The sequence below is a fragment of the Pelophylax lessonae genome, assembly GCF_965119305.1.
Source record: "Pelophylax lessonae genome assembly, chromosome: 1".
NCBI classification, from domain to species: Eukaryota; Metazoa; Chordata; class Amphibia; order Anura; family Ranidae; genus Pelophylax; species Pelophylax lessonae.
The window spans coordinates 721,183,842-721,209,365 of NC_138768.1; the positions used below are offsets into that span (position 1 = coordinate 721,183,842).

At 46.5% G+C, this 25,524-nt stretch overlaps 1 protein-coding gene across 1 annotated transcript in view; it reads left to right on the forward strand.

Annotated features, from left to right (window-relative positions):
• Window positions 1-9,375: 9,375 nt before the first annotated feature.
• The window catches only part of CYP4V2 (cytochrome P450 family 4 subfamily V member 2), a gene marked incomplete at its 3' end in the record, with an annotated part of 234,682 nt that continues 218,533 nt past the window's right edge, over window positions 9,376-25,524 (forward strand). Inside the window, exon 1 of the mRNA XM_082243745.1 lies at window positions 9,376-9,581. Coding sequence (XP_082099871.1) covers window positions 9,383-9,581 — 199 coding nt within the window. The 5' untranslated portion in view covers window positions 9,376-9,382. The remainder of the gene's footprint in view (window positions 9,582-25,524) is intronic.

Here is a 25,524-nt window from a genome sequence, read left to right on the forward strand (position 1 = left end):
AACAGAGCTTTCTTTTGGTGCTATTTGATCTACTGTGCAATTTTTATTTTTTGCACTATAAACAAAAAAAGAGCTACAATTTTGAAAAAATAACAATATTTTTCACATTTTTTTTATATGAAATTCTCCAAAAAAAAAATTTTAAAATCAAAATTGTTTAACATTTTAGGCCAATTTGTTTTCTGCTCCATATTTTTGGTAAAAAAAACTCACAATAAGCATATTTTGATTTGTTTGCGCAAAAGTTATTGTTGTCTACTAACTACGGGAAAGATTTATGTAATTTTTATTGTTTTTTTTTTAACGAGTAATGGCGGCGATCTGCCAGTGACATTACTACAGTAATCAGTGCTATAAATATGCACTGTTACTGTAAAAATGACACTGGCAGGGAAAGGGTTAACTTTATTGGTGATCAGTGGGTCAAATGTATCCCTAGGGGCGTGATTCTAACTGTGGGGGGCGTGGCTTGTGGTGTAACCACAGAGACATACGATCCTACATAGCAGGATCGTATGATCTCTGCAGTTACACCAGGGAGAATGACAGGCAGGTTTGTTTACATCAGCCGCCTGCCTTTCTCCCTCTCCAGCGGAAAATTGCGAGTGGCCGGCGGTCACATGTGCGGGGATGCCTGTGGATGAGCGCTCGCCCCTACATGCTCCTGGGTGAGCGACGTAGTACTACGTCGCTTTGCCCAGGAGTGGCTGACTGCCGCAGTAAATGTACTTGCGGCGGTCGGCAAGTGGTTAAGGTATGTAAGTAATAAAATGCCACTGCGCCCTTCCCACGCTGCTGCAACCCCCCCCCCCCAGCACTAATTTAACACAACTAGTGGATGATCCTCTCCGAGGCAGCCTCTGGATACAGTTAGTTGGAAGCTGCTGTGGTCGTGCCCCCAACTCAACTTCCTTCCTCCCCAGCAAAAACAAAATAAAAAATTGTCAGGGGGCAGTGGGCCGCATTGCCTGCGGTTCTGGGCCGCATGCGGCCCCTGGGCCGCAGGTTGGACATGCCTGCTGTAAATGAAAGCATGCTAGATCAGGGTTTCTCAACCAGGGTTCCCTGGAACCAGAAGCGGCTCATCCATACGGGGCGCAGGGTCGCCCCCCCAAAATCTATGCGCTCGGCCCCTAATCTACAAGCAGGGTGCCGGACGCATGAATTTCAATGGGTTTTTTTTTTTTGAAGCACGTGATTAGAGCCTGAGGCTTTAATTGGCTTAAAAAAAAAGGGTGGGCTTGGGGCGCAGAGCACTGCGCCCGAGCCCACCCAGTCGTGTGACAATAGCGAATTAATATTCGCTATTGTCCTGATTCTCCTCCCGACCAATCAGGAAGCGGCTCCTAAGGCCTGATTGGCCAGGGAGTCTTAGAACTCCCAGCCAATTGCGGTCTCAGGACCTACTTTCTGTTCAGCCGGGTGGAGAAGCAACGTCCCAGAAACAAGGAGAACCTGGAATGTGGAGCAGCAGCCCTACCTCTGATCCTTGGTATCTGCCTCCTAAGGTAAGGAGGCCTCTGAACGCCGCTGTGTAGACCATCTCCCCTGGGGGGGGTGTCATTGGTTTGCGCCCCCCCCCAAAATATCGAGCACCAGCTGCCTCTAGCCCTAGGGTTCCTCCTGAGGTTTGCCCGGGGTTCGTTGAGCAATGGTCAATTTCTGCCTCTCAGATGAGTTTCCAATGACACCATTGTTCCTTTTAGCTATCTGTAAGGGGTTAATTCTTCCCAATGATGACAAGAGTAAGGAGCATTCTTCCCACTGATTGTCCCACTAATGTGTCATGAGTTGTAGATTTTTCATTTTTAGCAGGGTTCCCAGAGACCAGAAATTTATTTCAAGGGTTCCTCTGTGTTGAAAAGGTTGAGAAAGAGCCTTGGTTCACTCCAGTGTGACTTTGAAATCGCTCTACTTCAGCCTGATTTCAAAGCCACACATCAGTGCGATTTGTACTGCTGATTTCATTGTGGCTTGCAACTTTGTGTAACAGAAGTCAATGCAAGTTGTAATGAAATCAGTAAAAAGTCGTTTAGAAACCTTTTTCATAATCACTGCGTCATGGAGGGTTCCATTGCCGGCAATGGAATGTGACTTGTCCTGAGATTTGGAACTGTCAAATCACATGACAAGTTGCACTGGTGTGAAAGGGGGGGGGGGGGGCAGAATGTTTTTACAGTTTTATAGTATTTCTGTGTGCATTTATTTCTTCCTCGTATGCAGTGTTAGCATGCAAACAAAAACAATTGTGAAAAAACGCTAAAAATAACACTTTATAAATATCGCAAAACATAATATTTAATGCATTCAGAAAATAATGCATTTTTTTGTGAATTGACTACTTTTGAGATAAATAACACATGAGTTATTTTAACTGATAAATTCATGTGGTATTTATCTTGTAGTGAATAGACCCTAGAGCAGGGGGTCTCCAAGCTTTGACCCTCCAGTTGTTCAGGAACTACAATTTCCATCATGCCTAGTCATGTCTGTGAATGTGAGAGTTTTACAATGCCTCATGGGATGTGTAGTTCCACAACAGCTGGAGGGCCGTAGTTTGGAGATCACTGTCTGCGGAAGCTGAGCCGACACAGATGTGTCATCCAATCACTCTGCTCCGATCAGCAGGGGATCTGCGAGCTGATTCTTGGTGATTGGAATAGAATCTGACCCCTCTGAAAGGGGCCTTAGGGGCAAGGTTGGGGTCAAAGGTCACTGTCAGAGGTCAGGGTCAGTGTATTTTAGGTAGAATAAAAAAAGCAAAATGTGTATTAGTGTTTCTTGGACATATAATGGGTACAAACAGCAAATAACATACATATGTGATATTGCTGTGATTATCAGGAGCAGGAGAATTTATTTTGGATTGTACTTTAGTGGTGGGTCGTGGTAATAGCAAGAAATATACAGCTTAGTAAAAAAAATATAATAAATATAATAAATAATAAATAAAATAATAAATAATAAATAAAATAATAAATAATAAAGAATTTAAAAAAATCAGGAGATATCCATTACCATTTAACACCACATGAAAGCCCAACTGGTCCTGAAAAACATGATATACAGTGCATTGAAAAAGTATTCACACCCCTTGAAATTTTCCACATTTTGTCATGTTACAAAAACGTAATTTAATTTTATTGGGATTTTATGTGATAGACCAACACAAAGTGGTACATAATTGTGAAGTGGAAGGAAAATGATAAATGGTTTTCAAAATGTTTTTACAAATAAATATCTGAAAAGTGTGGCATTTGTATTCAGCCCCTTTACTCTAAAACCCCTAACTAAAATCTACTGGAACCAATTGCCTTCAGAAGTCACTGAATTAGTAAATATAGTCCACCTGTGTGAAATTTAATCTCAGTATAAATACAGCTGTTCTGTGAAGCCCTCAGATGTTTGTTAGAGAACCTTAGTGAACAAACAGCATCATGAAAGCCAAGGAACACACCAGACAGGCCAGGGATAAAGTTGTGGAAATATTTAAAGCAGGGATAGGTTATAAAAAAATATCCAAAGCTTTGAACGTCTCACAGGGAACTGTTTAATCCATTATCTGAAAATGGAAAGAGTCTGACACACTTATCTGCACACTCGGATAAAGGTCTAGTAGAAATTTAAAGGGGAGGACACCACGCCGTTTTTTTTTTTTTTTTTTTCATTTTGGCGTGGGGTTCCCTTCAAAATCTGTACCAGATCCGGAAGGGCCTTGTATAGATTAGGGGGAACCCCAACGCCATTTTTTTCACAATTTTTATATTGTTGCCAATATTTTCTTTTTACATCCAGCTGTCAGCAGGAAACCGAGAATTCAGGTGGCTTCAAAAATTTGCATCTGAACTGCATCTAAATCGCAGCTGAGCCGCTGGACAGCTGCTTTGGAAATTCGCAGTAAAAACTCAGGGGAAGTTCTCACCAGACATGTGTAAACCTAGCCTAAGTAGTTGCAATGATATGTCCAGCTGTACTAAGTTCTAAAACTGTTCAGGCGGCGTTAGGATTTGTCTAAGGCCTCATGCACACTGGATGATATAAAAACGCCAGTAGCGTTAGCTGTAGAAAGCTGCTGTAGAATGAATTTTGCAACATTTTTGCAGTAGCGTTTTTCAGCGTTTTTTTTAATGCTTGCGCTTTTTAGTTTTTTTTTTTTTTTTAGCAAAACTATACTCCCACAAAAGCTTATGGCTCAAAAACGCCCCATAAACACCAAATAGCTGCGTCTTTCAGAGCCTGTTCACACTGGTGCAATCCGGGAAACCATGCGATTCAGTGTCGGTTCCTGCATCGCATCAGTCTGAGATCGGTGAACCACCGGGGATGTCAATGTAAAGTTAATGACACCCCCAGATGGGTTTGCAGATCGCAGTGTGAACTGTGAGATGGTGTAGCAGTCGTATGGCATAGGTGTGATCTATTGCCACACAGTGGAAAAGCTTACGTGTTTCGGGGGACAAACTCCCTTCCTCAGAGCTCTGAGTCGTCTGAGGAAGGGGGGGTTTGTCCCCCGAAACACGTAAGATTTTCTACCGTGTAGCAATAGAGTCACCCGCCTTACCAGCTGGAGCGCCTTACATGTCAAGCTTGATTTTAATTTTTTTTATTTACAATGTGAGTATAACGCTGTCGTGTGCTTATAACAAAAAGAGCAGCTGTACAAATGTCCATTGTGCATGAGGCCTTACCCTCTGCCATGAAGGGGGTTAACCCTTTGGTGCCTGCTGGCCCTTTAGAGGGTTTAGGATCCCGGGAGGTGGGCTGGGGCTTATGACCATATGATCGCCATGATTTGCTGTTACATGATCAGAAAACTCCTGATCGCAAGGAGCGATTGTGAGCTCTTTGTGAGCCGACGGTCATTGTGCCGGGTGTATGCTCTTGGCACAGTTCTGTCGGAGCTAATGCACCCAAATATGCGGCCGCTGGGTGCAAAGGCCCGGCTGCTGAGAGGCCATTTATTTGCCTGAACTTGGCACCTAGGGGTAATGTTGGTGTTTGGGGCTCCCCAGGCTCATACCATGCGATTCCTGTTGTTGTGTACTGTCACAGGGCTTGTGTGTGAGAAGTGCTGCTTTCACAGTGTTTAATTGATGAAAATATGATTTGTATCAGCAATAACATGTTCCCCACTTCATGTGCCCACTCCATGTGGTGAGGGACACATGAGGTAGGTGATGTGCACACTCCATGTGGTAAGGGACACATGAGGTAGGTGATGTGCACACTCCATGTGGTAAGGGACACATGAGGTAGGTGATTTGCACACTCCATGTGGTGAGGGACACATGAGGTAGGTGATGTGCACACTCCATGTGGTGAGGGACACATGAGGTAGGTGATTTGCACACTCCATGTGGTGAGGGACACATGAGGTAGGTGATGTGCACACTCCATGTGGTGAGGGACACATGAGGTAGGTGATGTACACACTCCATGTGGTGAGGGACACATGAGGTAGGTGATGTACACACTCCATGTGGTAAGGGACACATGAGGTAGGTGATGTGCACACTCCATGTGGTAAGGGACACATGAGGTAGGTGATTTGCACACTCCATGTGGTGAGGGACACATGAGGTAGGTGATGTGCACACTCCATGTGGTAAGGGACACATGAAGTAGGTGATGTGCACACTCCATGTGGTAAGGGACACATGAGGTAGGTGATGTGCACCCTCCATGTGGTGATGTACACATGAGGTAGGTGATGTGCACACTCCATGTGGTGAGGGACACATGAGGTAGATGATGTGCACACTCCATGTGGTGATGGACACATGAGGTAGGTGATGTACACACTCCATGTGGTGAGGGACACATGAGGTAGGTGATGTGCACACTCCATGTGGTAAGGGGCACATGAGGTAGGTGATGTGCACACTCCATGTGGTAAGGGACACATGAAGTAGGTGATGTGCACACTCCATGTGGTAAGGGACACATGAGGTAGGTGATTTGCACACTCCATGTGGTGAGGGACACATGAGGTAGGTGATGTGCACACTCCATGTGGTAAGGGACACATGAGGTAGGTGATGTACACACTCCATGTGGTAAGGGGCACATGAGGTAGGTGATGTACACACTCCATGTGGTGATGGACACATGAGGTAGGTGATGTACACACTCCATGTGGTGAGGGACACATGAGGTAGGTGATGTGCACACTCCATGTGGTAAGGGGCACATGAGGTAGGTGATGTACACACTCCATGTGGTAAGGGACACATGAGGTAGGTGATGTACACACTCCATGTGGTGAGGGACACATGAGGTAGGTGATGTGCACACTCCATGTGGTAAGGGGCACATGAGGTAGGTGATGTGCACACTCCATGTGGTAAGGGACACATGAAGTAGGTGATGTGCACACTCCATGTGGTAAGGGACACATGAGGTAGGTGATTTGCACACTCCATGTGGTGAGGGACACATGAGGTAGATGATGTGCACACTCCATGTGGTGATGGACACATGAGGTAGGTGATGTACACACTCCATGTGGTGAGGGACACATGAGGTAGGTGATGTGCACACTCCATGTGGTAAGGGGCACATGAGGTAGGTGATGTGCACACTCCATGTGGTGAGGGACACATGAGGTAGGTGATGTACACACTCCATGTGGTAAGGGGCACATGAGGTAGGTGATGTGCACACTCCATGTGGTAAGGGGCACATGAGGTAGGTGATGTGCACACTCCATGTGGTGAGGGACACATGAGGTAGGTGATGTGCACACTCCATGTGGTAAGGGACACATGAAGTAGGTGATGTGCACACTCCATGTGGTAAGGGACACATGAGGTAGGTGATGTGCACCCTCCATGTGGTGGTGGACACATGAGGTAGGTGATGTGCACACTCCATGTGGTGAGGGACACATGAGGTAGGTGATGTGCACACTCCATGTGGTAAGGGGCACATGAGGTAGGTGATGTGCACACTCCATGTGGTAAGGGACACATGAAGTAGGTGATGTGCACACTCCATGTGGTAAGGGACACATGAGGTAGGTGATGTGCACCCTCCATGTGGTGATGGACACATGAGGTAGGTGATGTGCACACTCCATGTGGTAAGGGACACATGAGGTAGATGATGTGCACACTCCATGTGGTGATGGACACATGAGGTAGGTGATTTACACACTCCATGTGGTGAGGGACACATGAGGTAGGTGATGTGCACACTCCATGTGGTGAGGGACACATGAGGTAGTTGATGTGCACAGTTACAGGAGGTAGGAGTGCACACTCCATGTGGTGGGGGACACGTGAAGAAGGTGATTTGCACACTCCATGTGGTGAGGGACACATGAGGTAGGTGATGTGCACAGTGACAGGAGGTATGTGATGTGCACACTCCATGTGATGAGTGACAGGGGGTAGGTGATGTGCACAGTGACAGGAGGTAGGTGATGTGCACACTCCATGTGATGAGTGACAGGAGGTAGGTGATGTGATGAGTGACAGGAGGTAAGTGCTGTACACACTCCATGTGATAAGTGACAGGAAGGTAGGTGATGTGCACACTCCATGTGATGAGTGACAGGAGGTAGGTGATGTACACAGTGACAGGAGGTAGGTGATGTGCACAGTGACAGGAGGTAGGTGATGTGCACACTCCATGTGATCAGTGACAGGAGGTAGGTGATGTGCACACTCCATGTGATGAGTGACAGGAGGTAGGTGATGTGATGAGTGACAGGAGGTAAGTGCTGTACACACTCCATGTGATAAGTGACAGGAAGGTAGGTGATGTGCACACTCCATGTGATGAGTGACAGGAGGTAGGTGATGTACACAGTGACAGGAGGTAGGTGATGTGCACAGTGACAGGAGGTAGGTGATGTGCACACTCCATGTGATCAGTGACAGGAGGTAGGTGATGTGATGAGTGACAGGAGGTAGGTGATGTGCACAGTGACAGGAGGTAGGTGATGTGCACACTCCATGTGATGAGTGACAGGAGGTAGGTGATGTGATGAGTGACAGGAGGTAGGTGATGTACACAGTGACAGGAGGTAGGTGCTGTACACACTCCATGTGATGAGTGACAGAAGGTAGGTGATGTGCACAGTGACAGAAGGTAGCTGATGTGCACACTCCATGTGATGAGTGACAGGAGATAGGTGATGAGTGACAGGAGGTAGGTGATGAGTGACAGGAGGTAGGTGATGTGCACAGTGACAGAAGGTAGGTGATGTGCACACTCCATGTGATGAGTGACAGGTCACAGGAGGTAGGTGATGTACACAGTGACAGAAGGTAGGTGCTGTACACACTCCATGTGATGAGTGACAGGAGGTAGGTGAAGTGCACAGTGACAGGAGGTAAGTGATGTACACTCCATGTGATCAGTGACAGGAGGTAGGTGATGTGCACAGTGACAGAAGGTAGGTGCTGTACACACTCCATGTGATGAGTGACAGGAGGTAGGTGATGTGCACAGTGACAGAAGGTAGGTGATGTGCACACTCCATGTGATGAGTGACAGGAGGTAGGTGATGTGCACAGTGACAGAAGGTAGGTGATGTGCACACTCCATGTGATGAGTGACAGGAGGTAGGTGAAGTGCACAGTGACAGGAGGTAAGTGATGTACACTCCATGTGATCAGTGACAGGAGGTAGGTGATGTGCACAGTGACAGAAGGTAGGTGATGTGCACACTCCATGTGATGAGTGACAGGAGGTAGGTGATGAGTGACAGGAGGTAGGTGATGTGCACAGTGACATGAGGTAGGTGATGTGCACACTCCATGTGATCAGTGACAGTAGGTAGGTGATGTGATGAGTGACAGGAGGTAGGTGATGTGCACACTCCATGTGATCAATGACAGTAGGTAGGTGATGTGATGAGTGACAGGAGGTAGGTTATGTGCACACTCCATGTGATGAGTGACAGGAGGTAGGTGATGTGCACACTCCATGTGATGAGTGACAGTAGGTAGGTGATGTGATGAGTGACAGTAGGTAGGTGATGTGATGAGTGACAGGAGGTAGGTGATGTGCACAGTGACAGGAGGTAGGTGATGTGCACACTCCATGTGATCAGTGACAGTAGGTAGGTGATGTGATGAGTGACAGGAGGTAAGTGATGTACACTCCATGTGATGAGTGACAGTAGGTAGGTGATGTGATGAGTGACAGTAGGTAGGACCCGGAGTAGCAGTGACAGTGTTTGCTCGGTGTCTAGCCCCGCCCCCTGTGTGTTGTATGACGCCAATGAGGAAGCTCGGGATGCAGTGAGTGCAGTGCAGTGTATGAGAAGGGGAAGCAGGGAAGTGAGGCAGTCAGTCTGCTGTCAGTCTGCTGTCAGTCATACACGGATCGGTCACACATCATTGTACATCTCCCGCTGTGAGGAAGGGGCGCCATGGAGCTGCTGAGGGGAGAGGTCCATCTGCTGGTGTGGGTGACAGCGGCTGTGCTCCTGCTGACATTACTGCTCTTCTCCACCGTCCCTTTCCTGGCTGATTACATTCGGAAATGGAAAATCATGAAGCCAATCCCCGGAGTGGGCCCCAATTACCCCCTGGTGGGGGACGCCCTGCTGCTGAAGCCTAATGGAGGAGGTACACTGTATACAGTAATGGGGGGGGGGGGGGGGATCTCTGTATACAGACACTGATCACATCTCTAGCTCTGCTATGAAGGAAAAAGTGAACCCAGCTGACATCAGAGTTGGAGTTGCAGGGCGATGGGAAGAGAGGAGGGGTTGTGAATATTTTTCTGACATATGTGTTTGTACTGAGTTTAACCACTTCAGCTCCAGAAGGTTTACCCCCCTTCATGACCAGGTCATATTTTGTGATTCAGCACTGCCTTGCTTTAACTGACAATTGTGCGGTTGTGTGACACTGCACCCAAATAAAGATTGATGTCCTTTTTTCCCCACAAATAGAGCTTTTTTTTGGGGGGGGGGGTCATAGTTGATCACCTTATAGCAGGAATTAGATATTGCGGTGGAAAAATCAGGCACTAACTGACACTTTTTTGGGGACCAGTGACACTAATACAGTGATCAGTGGTAAATTATGCACTGTCACTGTACTAATGACACTGGAACAAAAGGGGTTAACAGGGGCACTCAAAGAGTTAAATGTTTGCCTAGGGAGTGTTTACTAACTGTGGGGGAGGTGCTTGTACTGCGAGAAGGCAAAGATCTGTGTTCCTGCTTAGCAGAAACATAAGATCACAGATTGGAAAAAGGTAGCCCTAGTGGGACTTTAAATGAGGTGGATGCAATGGTAAATAACAGATTTATCAAATAGAAAACCTACAATAAATATAATGCGTATATCAACAGGCATCAATGCAAGACATAATAGGCATGACAAAATTACAACATTGCATATACAAATTGCATATGGATATCATGTATTAAACTCATATCTTAAATTTGAACTTGACGCATTTCGTGAGTCTATATGCCCACTCATCAGGAGTATATATGAGTAAACCTGTCTATAAATAGATAAATAAGCACAATATTCATATCTCATATGCATTGTGATAGCCAGTAGGTGTGAAATTTCAACATATTATAACCCAAGTGGGGAAATCACACTTACAAGAAGCACTTCTGTGATACAGTATATATTTTGTATACTATATCCATGCATGTTCAGTCGGTGTTTTTGGAAACCAAGTAAGATCCCATATCCCCCTTTCCTTATTATTTTCAGTTTTTCACACACTGCATCATTCCTCACCTTCTGCTCACTGGCTATCCTTAGCCCAGCACCCATTGGTGGGATCACAGCTTTCCTTTTTTTCCCCGGTTTCTATATTTCTCCCTGCTGGAATATATCCACACATACTGATATCTCCTTCTTTTCTGACATTACTTTGTAATACAACATAAACTTCCAATACTGTGACATACATACTTCTATATTTCCAGTCCGTGTCATGTAATCAAGCAGGATCTTCTACTCCATTACACGTTTCCTCGCCTGGCTCCCCATCTTGTTGCCGTTCATCCATGTCCCGTCAGCTCCCGGATCAGACTTGGGTACCCCCACCACATGGCAGCGTTCACTCACCGTTTTTTATTTAGCCACATGTAAGTGTGATTTCCCCACTTGGGTTATACATATGTTGAAATGTCACACCTGCTGGCTAACACAATGCATATGAGATATTAATATTGTGCTTATTTATCTATTTATAGAAAGGCTTACTCATATATACTCCTGATGAGTGGGCATATAGACTCACGAAACGCGTTGAGTTCAAATTCAGGATATGAGTTTAATACATGATATCCATATGCAATACTGATGTTATAATTTTGTCATGCCCTTTATGTCTTGCATTGATGCCTGTTGATATACGCATTATATTCATTGTATGTTTTCTACTTAATAAATCTGTTATTTACCATTGCATCCACCTCATTTAAAGTCCCACTAGGGCTACCTTTTTTCCAATTTGTATTTAATTAGGGATTGAGGTGCATGCATTTGACTGTGCCAGACCATTTCTATTTTATTTGCAAACACAAGATCACTACCTTCCCTACTGATAAATAAAGGTGATCTGCCTTGTTTACATAGGCAGACCGCTGTTCTGCTTCTCTCCCGAACGATCACCAGGTGTCGGCAGACATTGAGTCATCCAGGCCCATTGATTGGCTCTCTCTGTGTCCAATCAGAGTGGGAGCGGATCGCCGGCAGCGTGCGTGCGTGCCCGAGAGGTGCAGAATCACATACATGTACATGCTTCTGAGTAGAGGAGCCGCCGCCCCGCAGTAAATATACGTGAGCTGGTCGGCAAGAGGTTATAAATGCACCGGCTGCTTTTAGTGTAAACTACTTTAGGGGCCCTCAAGGCCTGGTTCACATATGTGCGAATTGGATGCCGGTTTCCCCACATCCAATTGTGACCGGCTCTTAATGGAGCCAGTTAACACATATCCGGGGCAGCTGCAGAGTGGATTGCAAAAGGGGCCTGTGCGTTTTTGTAGACACACAACGGACCCCAGGCATGAACCCACAGCCGCACATATGTGAAAATGCTTCACACAGGGCACACTCTGCCTTCCATCTGCTTGCTCAGCAGGGGAACGTGTCTGCTGATCCCCACAGGGCAGGCGAATGACAAGTCCGCGTTTACTTCGCCTATACAGAGCGGACACAGCCGCTCTCTTCTTTGAGAGGTCGATACATTTTTGCCGCTCCATAGAGGAGAATGGAGGTTCCAATCGTGTCTTGCTGCCAAATACACAGGCGGATCGGATTGGAACGTTTGTGACAAAGGGGCCCTAAGGGTTCGTTCAGGAAGGTGATTAGTCCTGTCCTCCTTGTAGAGCCACAGGCAGATGCATGTACATGCACCTCGGAGCTGCCACTGTGCGTTTAGATCTGCGCACCCACTCCTGGCCGAATGTCAAATGTCGACATGCATTTGTGTATGTGCAGCTGCTGCGTGTGCCTCAACTTCTATGGGCTTCCTACACACAGCTCTGAGGTTGATCTACAAGCAGGACAGGACTAATTGCCCATCTGAATAAGCACTTATACATGCAGTGAACTTTGAAAAGCGATCCACAATGGATCACTTTTCAGAGAGCAGCACAGGAGCAGCTGAAAGGCATTCAGGAGGTAATACTCTAACCTCCAGATTGGTATTTTTTTGACAGTTGAGCAGGGGATCAGTGGCAGGGAGATACAGGAGAATGCTTGTGCTGTGTAACTCCAGCATCTTAAAGCAGCCACCAGTTTGGACCCCCATATATCCCACTTATCTACGCCCCTGGTGGTGGGTATTAGTTCACTTTCCTTGTAGTTCTTCCTTTTCCAGTACTGACATCTCTGTGTTTGCCCTCAGTACCCCATCACTGCTGCTGCCATCTTCTCTGCCACTTCTTCTGCATCGAATGTCAATTATTTAACTTTGTTTCCAATTTCATATGCTAAGGCACTGTGTATGGTAAACGATTGCAATGCTTTATTGATAAAATAATTTTTCCACATTTTTTCATCCTTTGTTTTGTCTCAGTGCTGCTGATCTCCTGTGGCCTTTTTGCAGCCACTTCAAGTTTACAGGCAGCAATGGCCACATGACATTTATCAGGGCCTGGCTTTTTGTTGGTGATAACAATAGACCATGATTGTGTAACGTACATCCGCATGACAACTTTTAGTTCTTTCACTGGAAACTAAAAGCAGGTTGACAGTGCAGGAGGACAAATGAGTGTTGTCACTTTAGAAAACAAAGTTCTTGGACAAGGAGCTCCATCTTTTCACTTCCTGATCACCGCAGGTGGAATGCAGATTATCCTGGTGGCTGCAGGTGCCTGTTTCTGCTGGGTGGTGAGTCTGGTGGGGTTCTCTCCCTCTCTGCTGAGGATCGCTTTGTGCTTTGTGCCTGGCAACCGGGTGGTGCTGCCAGCACCGTGGTTGTCCCTTTGCAGTGTTTTACACTTTTTGTGGGGTCCCCTTGGTGACTCATGGAGTTTTTGGAGCACATCTCCCCACCTGATCCCCTCTTTGAGGCTGCGGGGCCCTCTGGGTCCCAACCATCCATCGATGCACTGAGATTAAGTCCTGAAGTCCTTTGTGTCCCAGGTGGAGTTGGCTTTTGAGTGACGGGCTAGCAAAAAGCGCCCCCCGCCTTCCCCTGCCCCATCTGTCTCATCAGATCCTGATTTTTGATTCGCCTGCCGCAGACTTGGGGCACCCTGCTGGGTCTGCGACCACCGACCCAGAATCCTTAGATAGTGAGGTTGATTCCCCCACGTCTTTAACCACTTAAGCCCCGGAGGATTTGGCTGCTAAAAGACCAGGGGGTATTTTGCGATTCGGCACTGCGTGATTTTAACGGACAATTGCGCGGTCGTGCGACCCTGTACCTAAACTAATTTGACATCCTTTTTTTTTCCCACAAACAGAGCTTTCTTTTGGCGGTATTTGATCACCTGTGCGATTTTTTGATCATGTGCTATAAACAAAAAAAGAGCGTAAATTTTGCAAGAATAACAATATTTTTCACATTTTTTTTATATGAAATTCCCCCCCAAAAAAATTTAAAAATCAAATTTTTTTAACATTTTCGGCCAATTTGTTTTATGCTACATATGTTTGGTAAAAAAAAAATCGCAAAAAGCATATTTTTATTGGTTTGCGCAAAAGTTATCGCGTTTACTAACAAAGGGAAAGATTTTTGTCATTTTTGTTGTTTTTTTTTTTTTAACGCGTAATGGCGGCGATCTGCGTTTTTTTTGCGGTACTGCGACATTGCGGCGGACAGATCGGACCCTTGACTGACATTTTTGACACTTTTGGGGTTACCAGTGACATTTTTACAGCAATCAGTGCTATACATATGCACTGTTACTGTAAAAATACACTGGTAGTGAAGGGGTTAACTTTATTTGAGAGGGAGGGGCTGTGTGTGTCCCTAGGGGCGTGATTCTTACTGTGATTGGCTGTGGCTTGAGCTGTAGGAACACTGATCAACGGTCCTACATTGTAGAACCGTGTGATCAGTGTTTCTACACTGGGGAGAATGACAGGTGGCTTGTTTACACAAGCCGCCTGACTTTCTCCCTCTCCCCCGACGATCGCCGAGTGACTGGCGGACATCGGGTCCGCCAGTCACACGCGCGGGGGGTCCGTGACCGCGCGGGAGCGGGAGCGCGCCCGCTCCCCAGAGCCTCACAGGCTAGTGACTGCCGCAGTAAATATACTGTGAGCAGTCGGCAAGCGGTTAACCAGGCACGAAAAGGCACCAGTGGAAGCACTAATTGTATCTGTTCATGAGACCTTGAAGATGGAGGATGCAGCTGCAGCTACAACGGTAGGCGCAGGTTCCCTTTGGCACTCACAAGCTATCCAGAGCGGCAATGGTGTTTCCTTTCCCTGCCTATTTTGACAGAATTGTGGCTAAAGAGTGGGGACGACCAAAGCGTCCCCTTGGGGTCCCTAAGCGCTTTACTAGGCATTACCCCTATGAGAAGTCCCTTATTGAGAAGTGGACTGTTCCACCGGTGGTGGACCCTCCGATTTCCAGATTGGAAATTCACCATTGCCCTGGTGTTGCAAAATCTGAACGAGTGGACTAAGCTTTTACGCCGTGACCTGGAGGTAGAACAGCTCCCCCTGCCTTTGCTGAGCTGGCGAACCAGCTGGTCCAGGGGCTGCAGTTTATCTGTGATGCCTCTTTGGATGCAGCTCCCCTAGTGGTTCAGCTCTCTGTTTCAGCAGTGGACATTCGGCGTGTCTTTTGGCTTAAATGCTGGTCTGCGGACCAGACTTCTAAAAAGGCCTTGACTGATCTCCCCTTTCAAGGGGATCACCTGTTTGGAGCTACCCTTGATGACATCATTAAAGGTCTCACAGGGGGAAAGAGTACTTTTCTTCCGCAGGCTACTAAGGGCAAGGAACCTCGTTGTAGACGTGGGCCCTCCTTCTCGGCTCATAAGAAGTTTTTCATCCCTCAGGGTCGACTGACAAGGGCTCGAAGCCTTTTAGTGCCTCCTCTGGAGGATCCAAACGGAGGATCCAAACGAACCTGGTCTGGCAAGCTGAGAGCGGGATTCTCTAGACCCGCGGACAAGGCTTTTTTTTACCATTAAGGTGCACCCTCACCCATATTGGGGGTGGGGGGACATCTTCGTTGGTTTCCAAACCCGTGGATTTCCCTGGTACAAGACAAGTGGGTCCAAGAAGTCAATCGGTCCGGCTACAAGATTGAGTTTCACTCTTGTTCTTTCCTTCCAATTTGCGCCTGTCCCTAGACCGTTTACAGAGTCTGTTTGGGGCAGTGCAAGAGTTCCGACTTCGGAAAGTTTTCAGGGTTTTTACTCAATCCTCTTTACAGTTCCCAGGAAGGAAGGCAAGGTGGGTCCAATCCTGGACTTCAAGGCGCTAAACTGCTTTGTGTGTTTGCAGAAGTTCAGGATGGAGTCCATTCGCACGGTGGTGGCATCCCTGCATCAGGGGGATTTTCTTGCCTCTATCAACATCAAGAATGCTTACCTTCACAATCCAATATGTGTCGGGCACCACCACTTCCTCTGCTTTGCTGTGGGAGAGGAGCATTATCAGTTTGTGGCATTACCCTTTGGTCTCGCCTCTGCTCCTCGGGTATTCACAAAAGTGTTAGCCCTGGTGTTAGCATTGTTACGCCAGCGGGGGGATCGCGTTACTGGACTATTTGGACGACCTCCTTCTGTAAGCGGAGTCTCCTACTGCTCTGGTGTAAAACTTTGAAATCACCATACAAACTCTGAGGGAGTTCAGCTGAATTCTGAATTTTCAGAAGTCTGCCCTGGTTCTGCCCACAAAGCTGGACTATCTGGGTCTGACTCTGTACTCAGCCTCCAGAAATTGCAGGCTGCGACTCATCTCCTTCTGTCCAGCAGTTGGTTATCCCTCCGGACTTGCATGCAGTGCTGGGCCTAATGATATCTACCTTCGAGGCGGTTCCGTTTGCACAGTTCCATGCAAGGTCCCTGCAAAGGGAGATTCTGGTCAAATGGGACAAGACTCCGAAGTCCCTGGACAATCAGATCCAACTGAGCCGGGGAACAAAGGAGTCCCTTATACAATGGCTTCACTCTCCAGCGCTTCAGCTGGGCAAATCCTTCCTCCCCTTGTATTGGACAGTGGTCAACATGGATGACAGCCTGTCCGGCTGGGGAGGCGTCCTCTGCAAAAATTCTGCTCAGGGGATCTGAACACTGGAAGAGTCCAGACTTTCGATCAATGTCTAAGAACCCTGAGCGATCAGACTGTGCCTGGACCATTGGACGGATCATCTTCAGGGATGTCCAGTGCGCATTCAATTGGACAATGCCACGGCCTTGGCTTATGTCAATCACCAAGGGGGCACAAAAAAGTGTTCTGGCGGCTCTGGAGGTAGCCGGCATTCTAAGGTGGGCAAAATGGTTTATTCCAGCCCTCTCCGCCATACACATTCCCGGGGGGGGGGGGGAAACTGGCAGGCGGATTACCTCAATCGGCAGGCGTTGGACCAAGGGGAGCGGTCCCTTTATTTGGAGGTGTTTCATCAGTTGTGTCTCTGGTGGGGCATCCTTGAGTTGGATCTGTTGGGGTCTCAGCTCAACAGAAATGTGCAGAGGTTTATGGTTCTGTCAAGGGATCCTCTGGCGGATGCCACAGACGCGCTTGTGGCCCTGTGGGGTCAGTATCATCTGATTTACGCCTTCCCCCCTCTCAAGCTTCTGGTAAGACTTCTATGCAGGATCGAGGTAGAAGGGATTGTGGTCATCTTAGTGGCTGTGGACTGGCTTGGTATGCCGATCTGGTGCGGCTGGTCTCCGACGTTCCTTGGAAGCTTCCTCTCAGGGAAGATCTGCTGTACAAAGGACCAGTCTTCCATTCTGGCTTTGACGCCTTGGCTGTTGAATGCCAGGTGCTGATGGATAGAGGTTTATCTGAGTCAGTGATTCCATCTGAGTCGGCGATTCCAATGCTGTTAAAAGCTAGGAAGTCTACTTCTAGGAAGATCTACCATTGTATTTGGAAGACGTACCTTGCGTGGTGTGAGTCTCTTGAGGTTCATTCTCACTCCTTCATCGGTGGCTCGGATCTTGACCTTCATTCAACGGCTGGGTTGAATAGAAATTGGCCTTGAGTACCATCAAGGGCCAGGTGTCGGCTTTGGCAGTCTTCTTCCAACGACACTTTGGCCACACACCCCCTGGTCCGTACCTTCCTTCTCGGTGTCCGCCATTTTGTTCCTCCAGCGCGGTCTCCGTTGCCGCCTTGGGACTTCAGTTTAGTGCTTTCGGTCCTCCAGAAGCTTTCCTTTTAGAATTTTAGGGAGATTCCCTTGCTTACGCTGTCTCAGAAGGTGGCTTTTTTGGTGGCTATCACCTCTGTGCGCAGGGTGTCGGAACTGGCGGCGTTATCACATCGTTCACCTTACTTGGTGATTCACAGAGAAAGGTGGTTCTTTGCCCCTGTTCATCGTTCCTCCCAAAGGTTGTCTCTGATTTTCATTTGAATGAAGACATTGTGGTGCCTTCCCTGTGTTCCAGGCCAAAACATCTGAAGGAAATTGCCTTGCATGCCTTGGATGTGGTCCGGGCAATTAGGGTGTACCTGGCAGCTACAAAGTCTTTTAAGAAGTCAGACTTACTATTTGTGTTCATGAATGGGCCTCGGAAAGGGTTGTCTGCTTCTTCTGCGACCATTTCCAGATGGATCAGACAGACGGTGGGTTCTGGTCTATTCCATCAAGGGTCAGGTTCCTCCTTTCCCTGTCAAGGCGCATTCTACTCAGGCGCTCAGTGCCTCCTGGGCCTTTCGTCATCAGGCGTCAGTGACGCAGGTTTGCAAGGCGGCCACCTGGTCGTAGGTGCAGACTTTCACAATGTTTTATAAAGTGGATGTGTTGGCATCTGTGGATGCTTCTTTTGGCCTCAAGGTTTTGCAGGCTGCTGTTTAGAGGACATGATCCTCTTTGAGGGTGTATTGTTTTTTTTTCAGGTGGGCTCCAGTTGTTTTTGGTTGATCTCCTGTTGCCTGGTTGGCTACTGTTAAGCCTTGGGAATTTTTTTGCTGTTCCCACCCCTCAAGTTTAACACTGCTTTGGGATGTCTTAAACGACCAGGAGCTGTGTCCGCCAATGAACGAGAGAGAAAATTGGATTTTTGACTTACGGTAAAATAAATTTCTCTGATGTTCATTGATGGACACAGAACCCACCCCTCTGTGGAGTTGTAATTCTTCCGACTAGGGATGCACCGAAATTTCAGCCGAAAATGGGCCTATCCCATTTCTGCCGAAAATGGGTTAAAAATGCCGAAAGTAATGGCCGCCGTGAGGAAGGAGGAGGGCGCAGCGCAGGTTTAAAAATACGCGCCTCTGGCCGGCCGCCCGCCTCTCAATGATGTCCCTACTACTGCGATCTCTGCATTAATGAACTAACAGACCGGGCGGGAGGGTGGGCGAGCGGCCGCTAATAGCTGTAACTATGTGAGCCTTCACTTCCCTGTCAGCGGCACGATGTCCATGAATGAACTGACACTCCGGGCGGGAGGGCGGGGGGAGCGGCCGCTAATAACTGTAACTATGCGAGAGCTTCACTTCCCTGTCATGCGGCTATCTCCTCTGACAGGGAAGTGAAGGCTCACATAGTTATAGTTATTAGCGGCTGCTCCCCCCCGCCCTCCCGCCTGGAGTGTCAGTTCATTCATGGACATCGAGCCGCTGACAGGGAAGTGAAGTGAAGGCTGACATAGTTATAGCTATTAGCGGCCGCTCAGCCCGCCCTCCCGCCCGGTGTGTCAGTTCATTCATGGACATAGTAGTGACATCACCCAGAGGCTGGACTTTTGAATAATGGACACCGGAGGAGCTGAGTGAGTAGGAGAGGGACGCTGAGGCGGGGGAGCTGAGGCGAGCTTACCAATGGCATTAGTAATATGCAGCATGAGGGGGTTAATGTATTGTCACTGCTGCATTAGTGACCGACCAGTGGCAGTTAATTAACCCCTTTGTGCTGCATTAGTGCAACCAGTATCAGTGCAACCGGTGTTAATTAACACTGATACTGGTTGCACTAATGCAGCACAAAGGGGTTAATTAACTGCCACTTGTCGGTCACTAATGCATCAGTGACCAGCAGTGGCAATACATTAACCCCCTCATGCTGCATAATACTAATACCACTGGTAATTAAATTAACCACTTGCCTACCCGTCACAGTACATATACTGTTCTATCTAATTTAAAATTATTTGGGGGAAAAAGTCATTTTCGGTTTCGGTTTTCGGCCAAGGGCATCCTGCATTTTTGGTTTCGGCCCAAAATTTTCATTTCGGTGCATCCCTACTTCTGACACTGCTTGTAACAAAACTGAGTACCTATAGCAGGGAGAGGGAGTATACCCCCTGGGACTACCCATAGGCGTAGCCAGATTCTTATTCTGCCTAGTGTCCTACTCCTGTAGGGGGCAGTATAACCCAACGGTAATGAAGATCAGGAGCTGTGTCCATCAATGAACATCAGAGAAATGGATTTTACGGTAAATCAAAAATCCCATTTATTTTTTATTTTTTTAATGGATTTGTAATAAAATGTATTTTTAAAAAAGTCAAGTAAAGTCCAGTAGGTTTCTTTTCGTTTTTTGGTTGTTATCAATTATGGATGAGGTACCATAATTGGCAGTTAAGTTTACATGCGTTTTTGATTGGTTTTGTGTTTCAGATGCTAGCCATAAAAAAAAAAAGGCAACATGTTCCACTTTTGCTGACTGCACTGGTGTGAACTAGGGCCATTTGAATCCATCCTAAACACTGTTCATATGTTTTTGATGCAGAATAAAAACGCATCGGATGGCATCATGGTGTGAACCACCCTAATACAAAATAAATGTAAATCTAAATATATGCCAGAAAACAAATCTAATCTTTATTAGAAATGAAATGTATTCTACATGAAAATAAATTAGAAATGAAAGGTAAATGTAAGCAATCTCCAATTGCTTAGATTTTTTTTTCCTTTTTATATAGTAAAAAAAAAAAGAATATAACATGTATTTGGGTTATGTTGCATGCCTCTGAGTCCTTGTCAGTCAAAGTATCACAGCATTGCAAACTGGAAGAATGGCCTGGAAAGGAATAGGGCGGACTATGCTGGTACTGAATTGGTTAACAAGGCTCTAGTTAGTCTTGCGGTTGCCATTGAACTAAACAAATGCACAAAGCAACTGCTGTAATACTCTTTGGACCCAATTATTGGAACAATTAAGGATTATTATAAGTACGTAAGCTAATATTTATGAAGGTTCATTGGTTGTCACCCAGTGCAGAAGTTCCCCACACTGTTTATTTGTTTTTCCTCTACGACATACAGCTTGGCTCTGCCAGTCATGTGACTGTCTATTGCATCAAGTACAAGAATGTAACCTTGAACTTAAAAACATGATGACCCATGCAAGGCCCATGCAAGGCCCATGTGATGGATGTCCCGGGACTAATTCCTAGTTATTAGCTGTTATTTTTCTGTAGGTGAGGTCTGTTGTTAATTATGGTGTAGAGTCATTTGAATTTATCTTGAATTATTTAAAACGATACTGAAGGATATATTAAAAACGATACTGAAGGATACATTAAAAACGATACTGAAGGATACATTAAAAACGATAGCGATAGAGAGATGCAGTTTGTACCTGCTCTGTGTAGCCTCATCGCTTTCCTCCTCCTCTGGCAACCTCCACCGGCACTGTCAGCTTCACCTTCCTGCTCCCTGTGATATTGTGATTGAATGTTATTAAAAAAATGACCTTTCCTTTTCAATCTTCAGCTGTTGTGCTTTTCTGAAAATGCAATGCAATATGGCTACCTGGAATTGTGCTGTATACAGAATGTGTACTGACCACACCCCAGAAACATCATTTCCTGCTTGTGTGATTGGCTCACCAATTTTCCCAGAAGTCTGCCTACAACTCCCAATACTCCCAATAGGAACACGTCTAAAGGGATGCAGGTCCAGCAGATTTCCTCATTAGAGCCCTGCAGCTGCCCCAGCTAATAAATAATTATGAAACCACTCCCATTTGATCCACTTAGCACAGAGGCACAGAGGAACAAACAATGATTTCTTCAGAATAACAAAAGGAGGAATCTGCAACCATGTTAAAATCCCTGCAATGTACAGAGATCACAGAGAAGGGAATGTTTTTTTTTTCAACAAAATTGGAGTTCCGCTTTAACTGAAGGTAGCAGGGCTCTATGGCTCCCACTAACCTCAGTATCTCCTGTGAAACCAGGCAATGAGAAGAGCAATGCTGGAGTCAGAGACAACGCTGGAACTGGCACTTGCAGCCAGGTAAGGGTTTAGGGATTGGGGGGGGGGGGGTACTAGGTTTTAAAGTTAATGAAATAAAAGGTAACTCTGCAAATACTGCATATTTTTTAACTCACTGTTTCCTGTACTAGTTATTTACTATGTGATTTGGCCTAGGATGTCAAAACATTAGCACTCAACGTTATATAATTACAATTCAATAACCAGGAGAAGTCAGCGCTCCAGGCTGATAATGTATCCCCAGCCTCACGAATACCAGGTGCAGGCTGAGTAAAAATAAGAAATCTTATAGAAGACAAACAGCTGCATTCCAATGATGTTTGGTATTTCATCCAAGTTTTGAAAACTGGACAAAGTTCTTTACTGGTCATTTTTGTGAGTTTGGTATTTGCACAGTGTGTATCCCTTTAACATCTAATTATATTGAGACTGTGTGTGTGATGGACGCAGGCATTAGATCCCTGTCCTTCTCACTAACTCGTAACAAAGGACCAGCCAATCTCACACCCCGCTGTCACTTATGTAACAATGACACTCTCAGCTGCACCCTGCACAAGGATTTTCCTGCTTGCGGGATCATAATCTAGGTGCCAGCAGGCTGAGAGTGATTGTCACTGGGCAAATTAAGCAATTGACCCTTTACATGCCACCACCTCCGTTTGGTCCGCAGGAGGAAGCTCGTAATTTTAGAAATGCCAATTATGATTTTAGAATAATCGTCTGTAACACACACTGTCACCACAGACAGGTATGTTCAGAGGATTTATTCTATACAGTAGCACTCTTCAAGAGACAGGTTCACACTCAGTTTCGGGCAGGTGAAAAGCCTTCTGGGATTGATACATTGATGGGCTGCGGCAGGAGGTGATCTGTGACAGCAGCTGCACTCGTCGACTCAGTTCGTGAACGTCTGTCACCGATGGATCCTCTTCCACTACTGTTCACCGCTGTCACTTACCTGTCCCTGGTCCTCGTCCGAAACCAGGAAGGAGCATTTAAAGCCATAAGGGATCCTCTGCACTATACCCAGGAATTGACAGGAAGAGGGAGTCCTTTTTAAAGGGATAGATACAACGCCTCTGATTACATCTATCTGGTAAGAGGCCTCACATATCTTCATCATGAGGTGTGTGAATAGTATATCATCTCTCAGAGCACCAGGAGTCAATAAGTTTGAGGTGGCTGTTCTTTTCTGCCCAAAAACTTCTACCTGCTGGTAAGAAGTGAATCCCTAAGGTGGTGGGACACCAGACACGGGCATCTGACACGTGTTTTTGTTCTGGAGCACCTATCTTATAGTATTTGATCTCAGCACTCGGAGTTGTACACTTTTGTGTTTTTTTAATTTGGAGTTTTGGAACACCTTGGATGGGACTTTTTGCACATTCTTCTGTTTAAGAATATTGCACATTTATTTAACCACTTGCCGACCACCCACAGTATATTTACTGTGGCAGTCAGCCCCTCCTGGGTAAAGTAACCTAGTACTACGTCGCTCGCCCAGGAGCCTGCAGGGGGCGAGCGGGCGCCACCGGAGGCGTGCTCCGGCCCCCGCTCATTCCCCTGCATCCCCGCGCGTGTGACCGGCGGACCCGATGTCCGCCGGTCACTCGCAATCTCCCGGTGGAGAGGGAGAAAGGCAGGCGGTTGATGTAAACAAAGCAGCCTGTCATTCTCCCTGGTGTAACTGCAGAGATCATACGATCCTGCTATGTAGGATCGTATGTCTCTGTGGTTACATCAAAAGCCACACCCCTTTACAGTTAGAAACACGCTCCTAGGGACACACTTAACCCCTTGATCACTAATAAAATTAACCCCTTCCCTGCCAGTGTCATTTTTACAGTAACAGTGCATATGTATAGCACTGATTACTGTAGTAATGTCACTGGTACCCCCAAAAGTGTCAAAAATGTCAGTCAGGGGTCCGATCTGTCCGCCGCAATGTCGCAGTCCCGCAAAAAAAAAAATCGCAGATCGCCGCCATTACTCGTTAAAAAAAAAAACAATAAAAATGACATGCATCTTTCCCTTAGTTAGTAAACTCAATAACTTTTGCGCAAACCAAACAAAATACGCTTATTGCGATTTTTTTTTTTCTAACAAAAATATGTAGCAGAAAACAAATTGGCCTAAAATGTTAAAAAAAATTTAGATTTTTACATTTTTTTGGGGGGGAATTTCATATAAACAAATGTGAAACATATTGTTATTTTTTCAAAATGTTCGCTCTTTTTTTGTTTATAGCGTAAAAATCGTACAGGTGATCAAATGGCACCAAAAGAAAGCTCTGTTTGTGGGAAAAAAAAGGACATCAATTTCATTTGGGTACAGCGTCGCATGACCGCGCAATTGTCTGTTAAAGTCACGCAGTGCCAAATCGCAAAATAGGCTCTGGTCTTTGAGCAGCCAAATCCTCCGGGGCTTAAGTGGTTAATTAAACACACCAGTATGTTTTACACATAAATTATAGGGTACACTCGGGAGAGTGCACCTCCTATTTTAGGTTTTGCCACTTTGTTTGTTTTGATCATTTAAGTGATTTATTGTTGTAGCGCACCAGACTTTTTATCTTGTATGTGTCAAGAATGAAAGGTCGCCACATCATTTGATGGAAATTAAAATTATCAACCTACAGAGGGCTGAATTCAAAGACACCCCGAAAATCAAAGTGGAAAAAAATAATGCAGCAGGCTAGTCTATTTTGCTGAAATTTCATTGCAGCAACTCAAAATGGTACTCAGAAGTTTGTATGCATGCCTGAAAACGTTAGGGCATGCTCTTAATGTGTTGACGGATGGTGTCCTGGGGTATTTTCTCCCCGATCTGGACCAGGGCATCACTGAGCTCCTGGACAGAATGAGATGCAACCTGGCGGCATCGGATGGACTGAAACATAAAGGCCCAGAGGTGTTCTATTGGATTTAGGTCAGGTGACTGTAGGGGCCATTCAATAGTATAAATTCCTTTATCCTCCAGGAATTGGCTGCATACTCTTGCAACATGAGGCCAGGCATTGTTGTGCCCCAGGAGGAGCCCAGGACCCACTCCACCAGTGTAGGGTCTGACAATGGGTCCAAGGATTTCATCCCGATAACTAATGGGAGCTAGGGTACCATTGTCTAGCCTGTAGAAGTCTGTGCGTCCCTCAATGGATATGACTCCCCAGACCATCGCTGACCCGCCACCAAACCGGTCACGCCGAATGATGTTACAGGCAGTATAACATTCCCCATGGCTTCTCCAGACCCTTTCATGTCTGTCACATGTGCTCAGGCTGAACCTGCTCTCATCTGTGAAAAGCACAGGGTGCCAGGGGCGGACCTGCCAATTCTGGTGTTTAGTGGCAAATGCCAATCGAGCTCTATGGTCCCAGGCAGTGAGCACTGGGCCTACTAGAGGATGCTCATCCTGTTCCTCCTTGCACAAAGGAGCAGATACCTGCCCTGCTGATGGGTTAAGAACCTTCTACGGCCCTGTCTCCTAGAGTAACTGCCTGTCTCCTGGAATCTCCTCCATGCTCTTGAAACTGCTGGGAGAACACAGCAAACCTTCTGGCAATGGCATGCATTGATGTACCTTCCTGGAAGAGTTGGACTGCCTGTGCAACCTCTATGGGGTCCAGGTATCATCTCATGCTACCAGTATTGACACTGACCCTACCCAAATTCAAAACTAGCAAAAAACAATCAGAAGAGATAAGTAGGGGGAAAAAATGTCAATGCCCTCC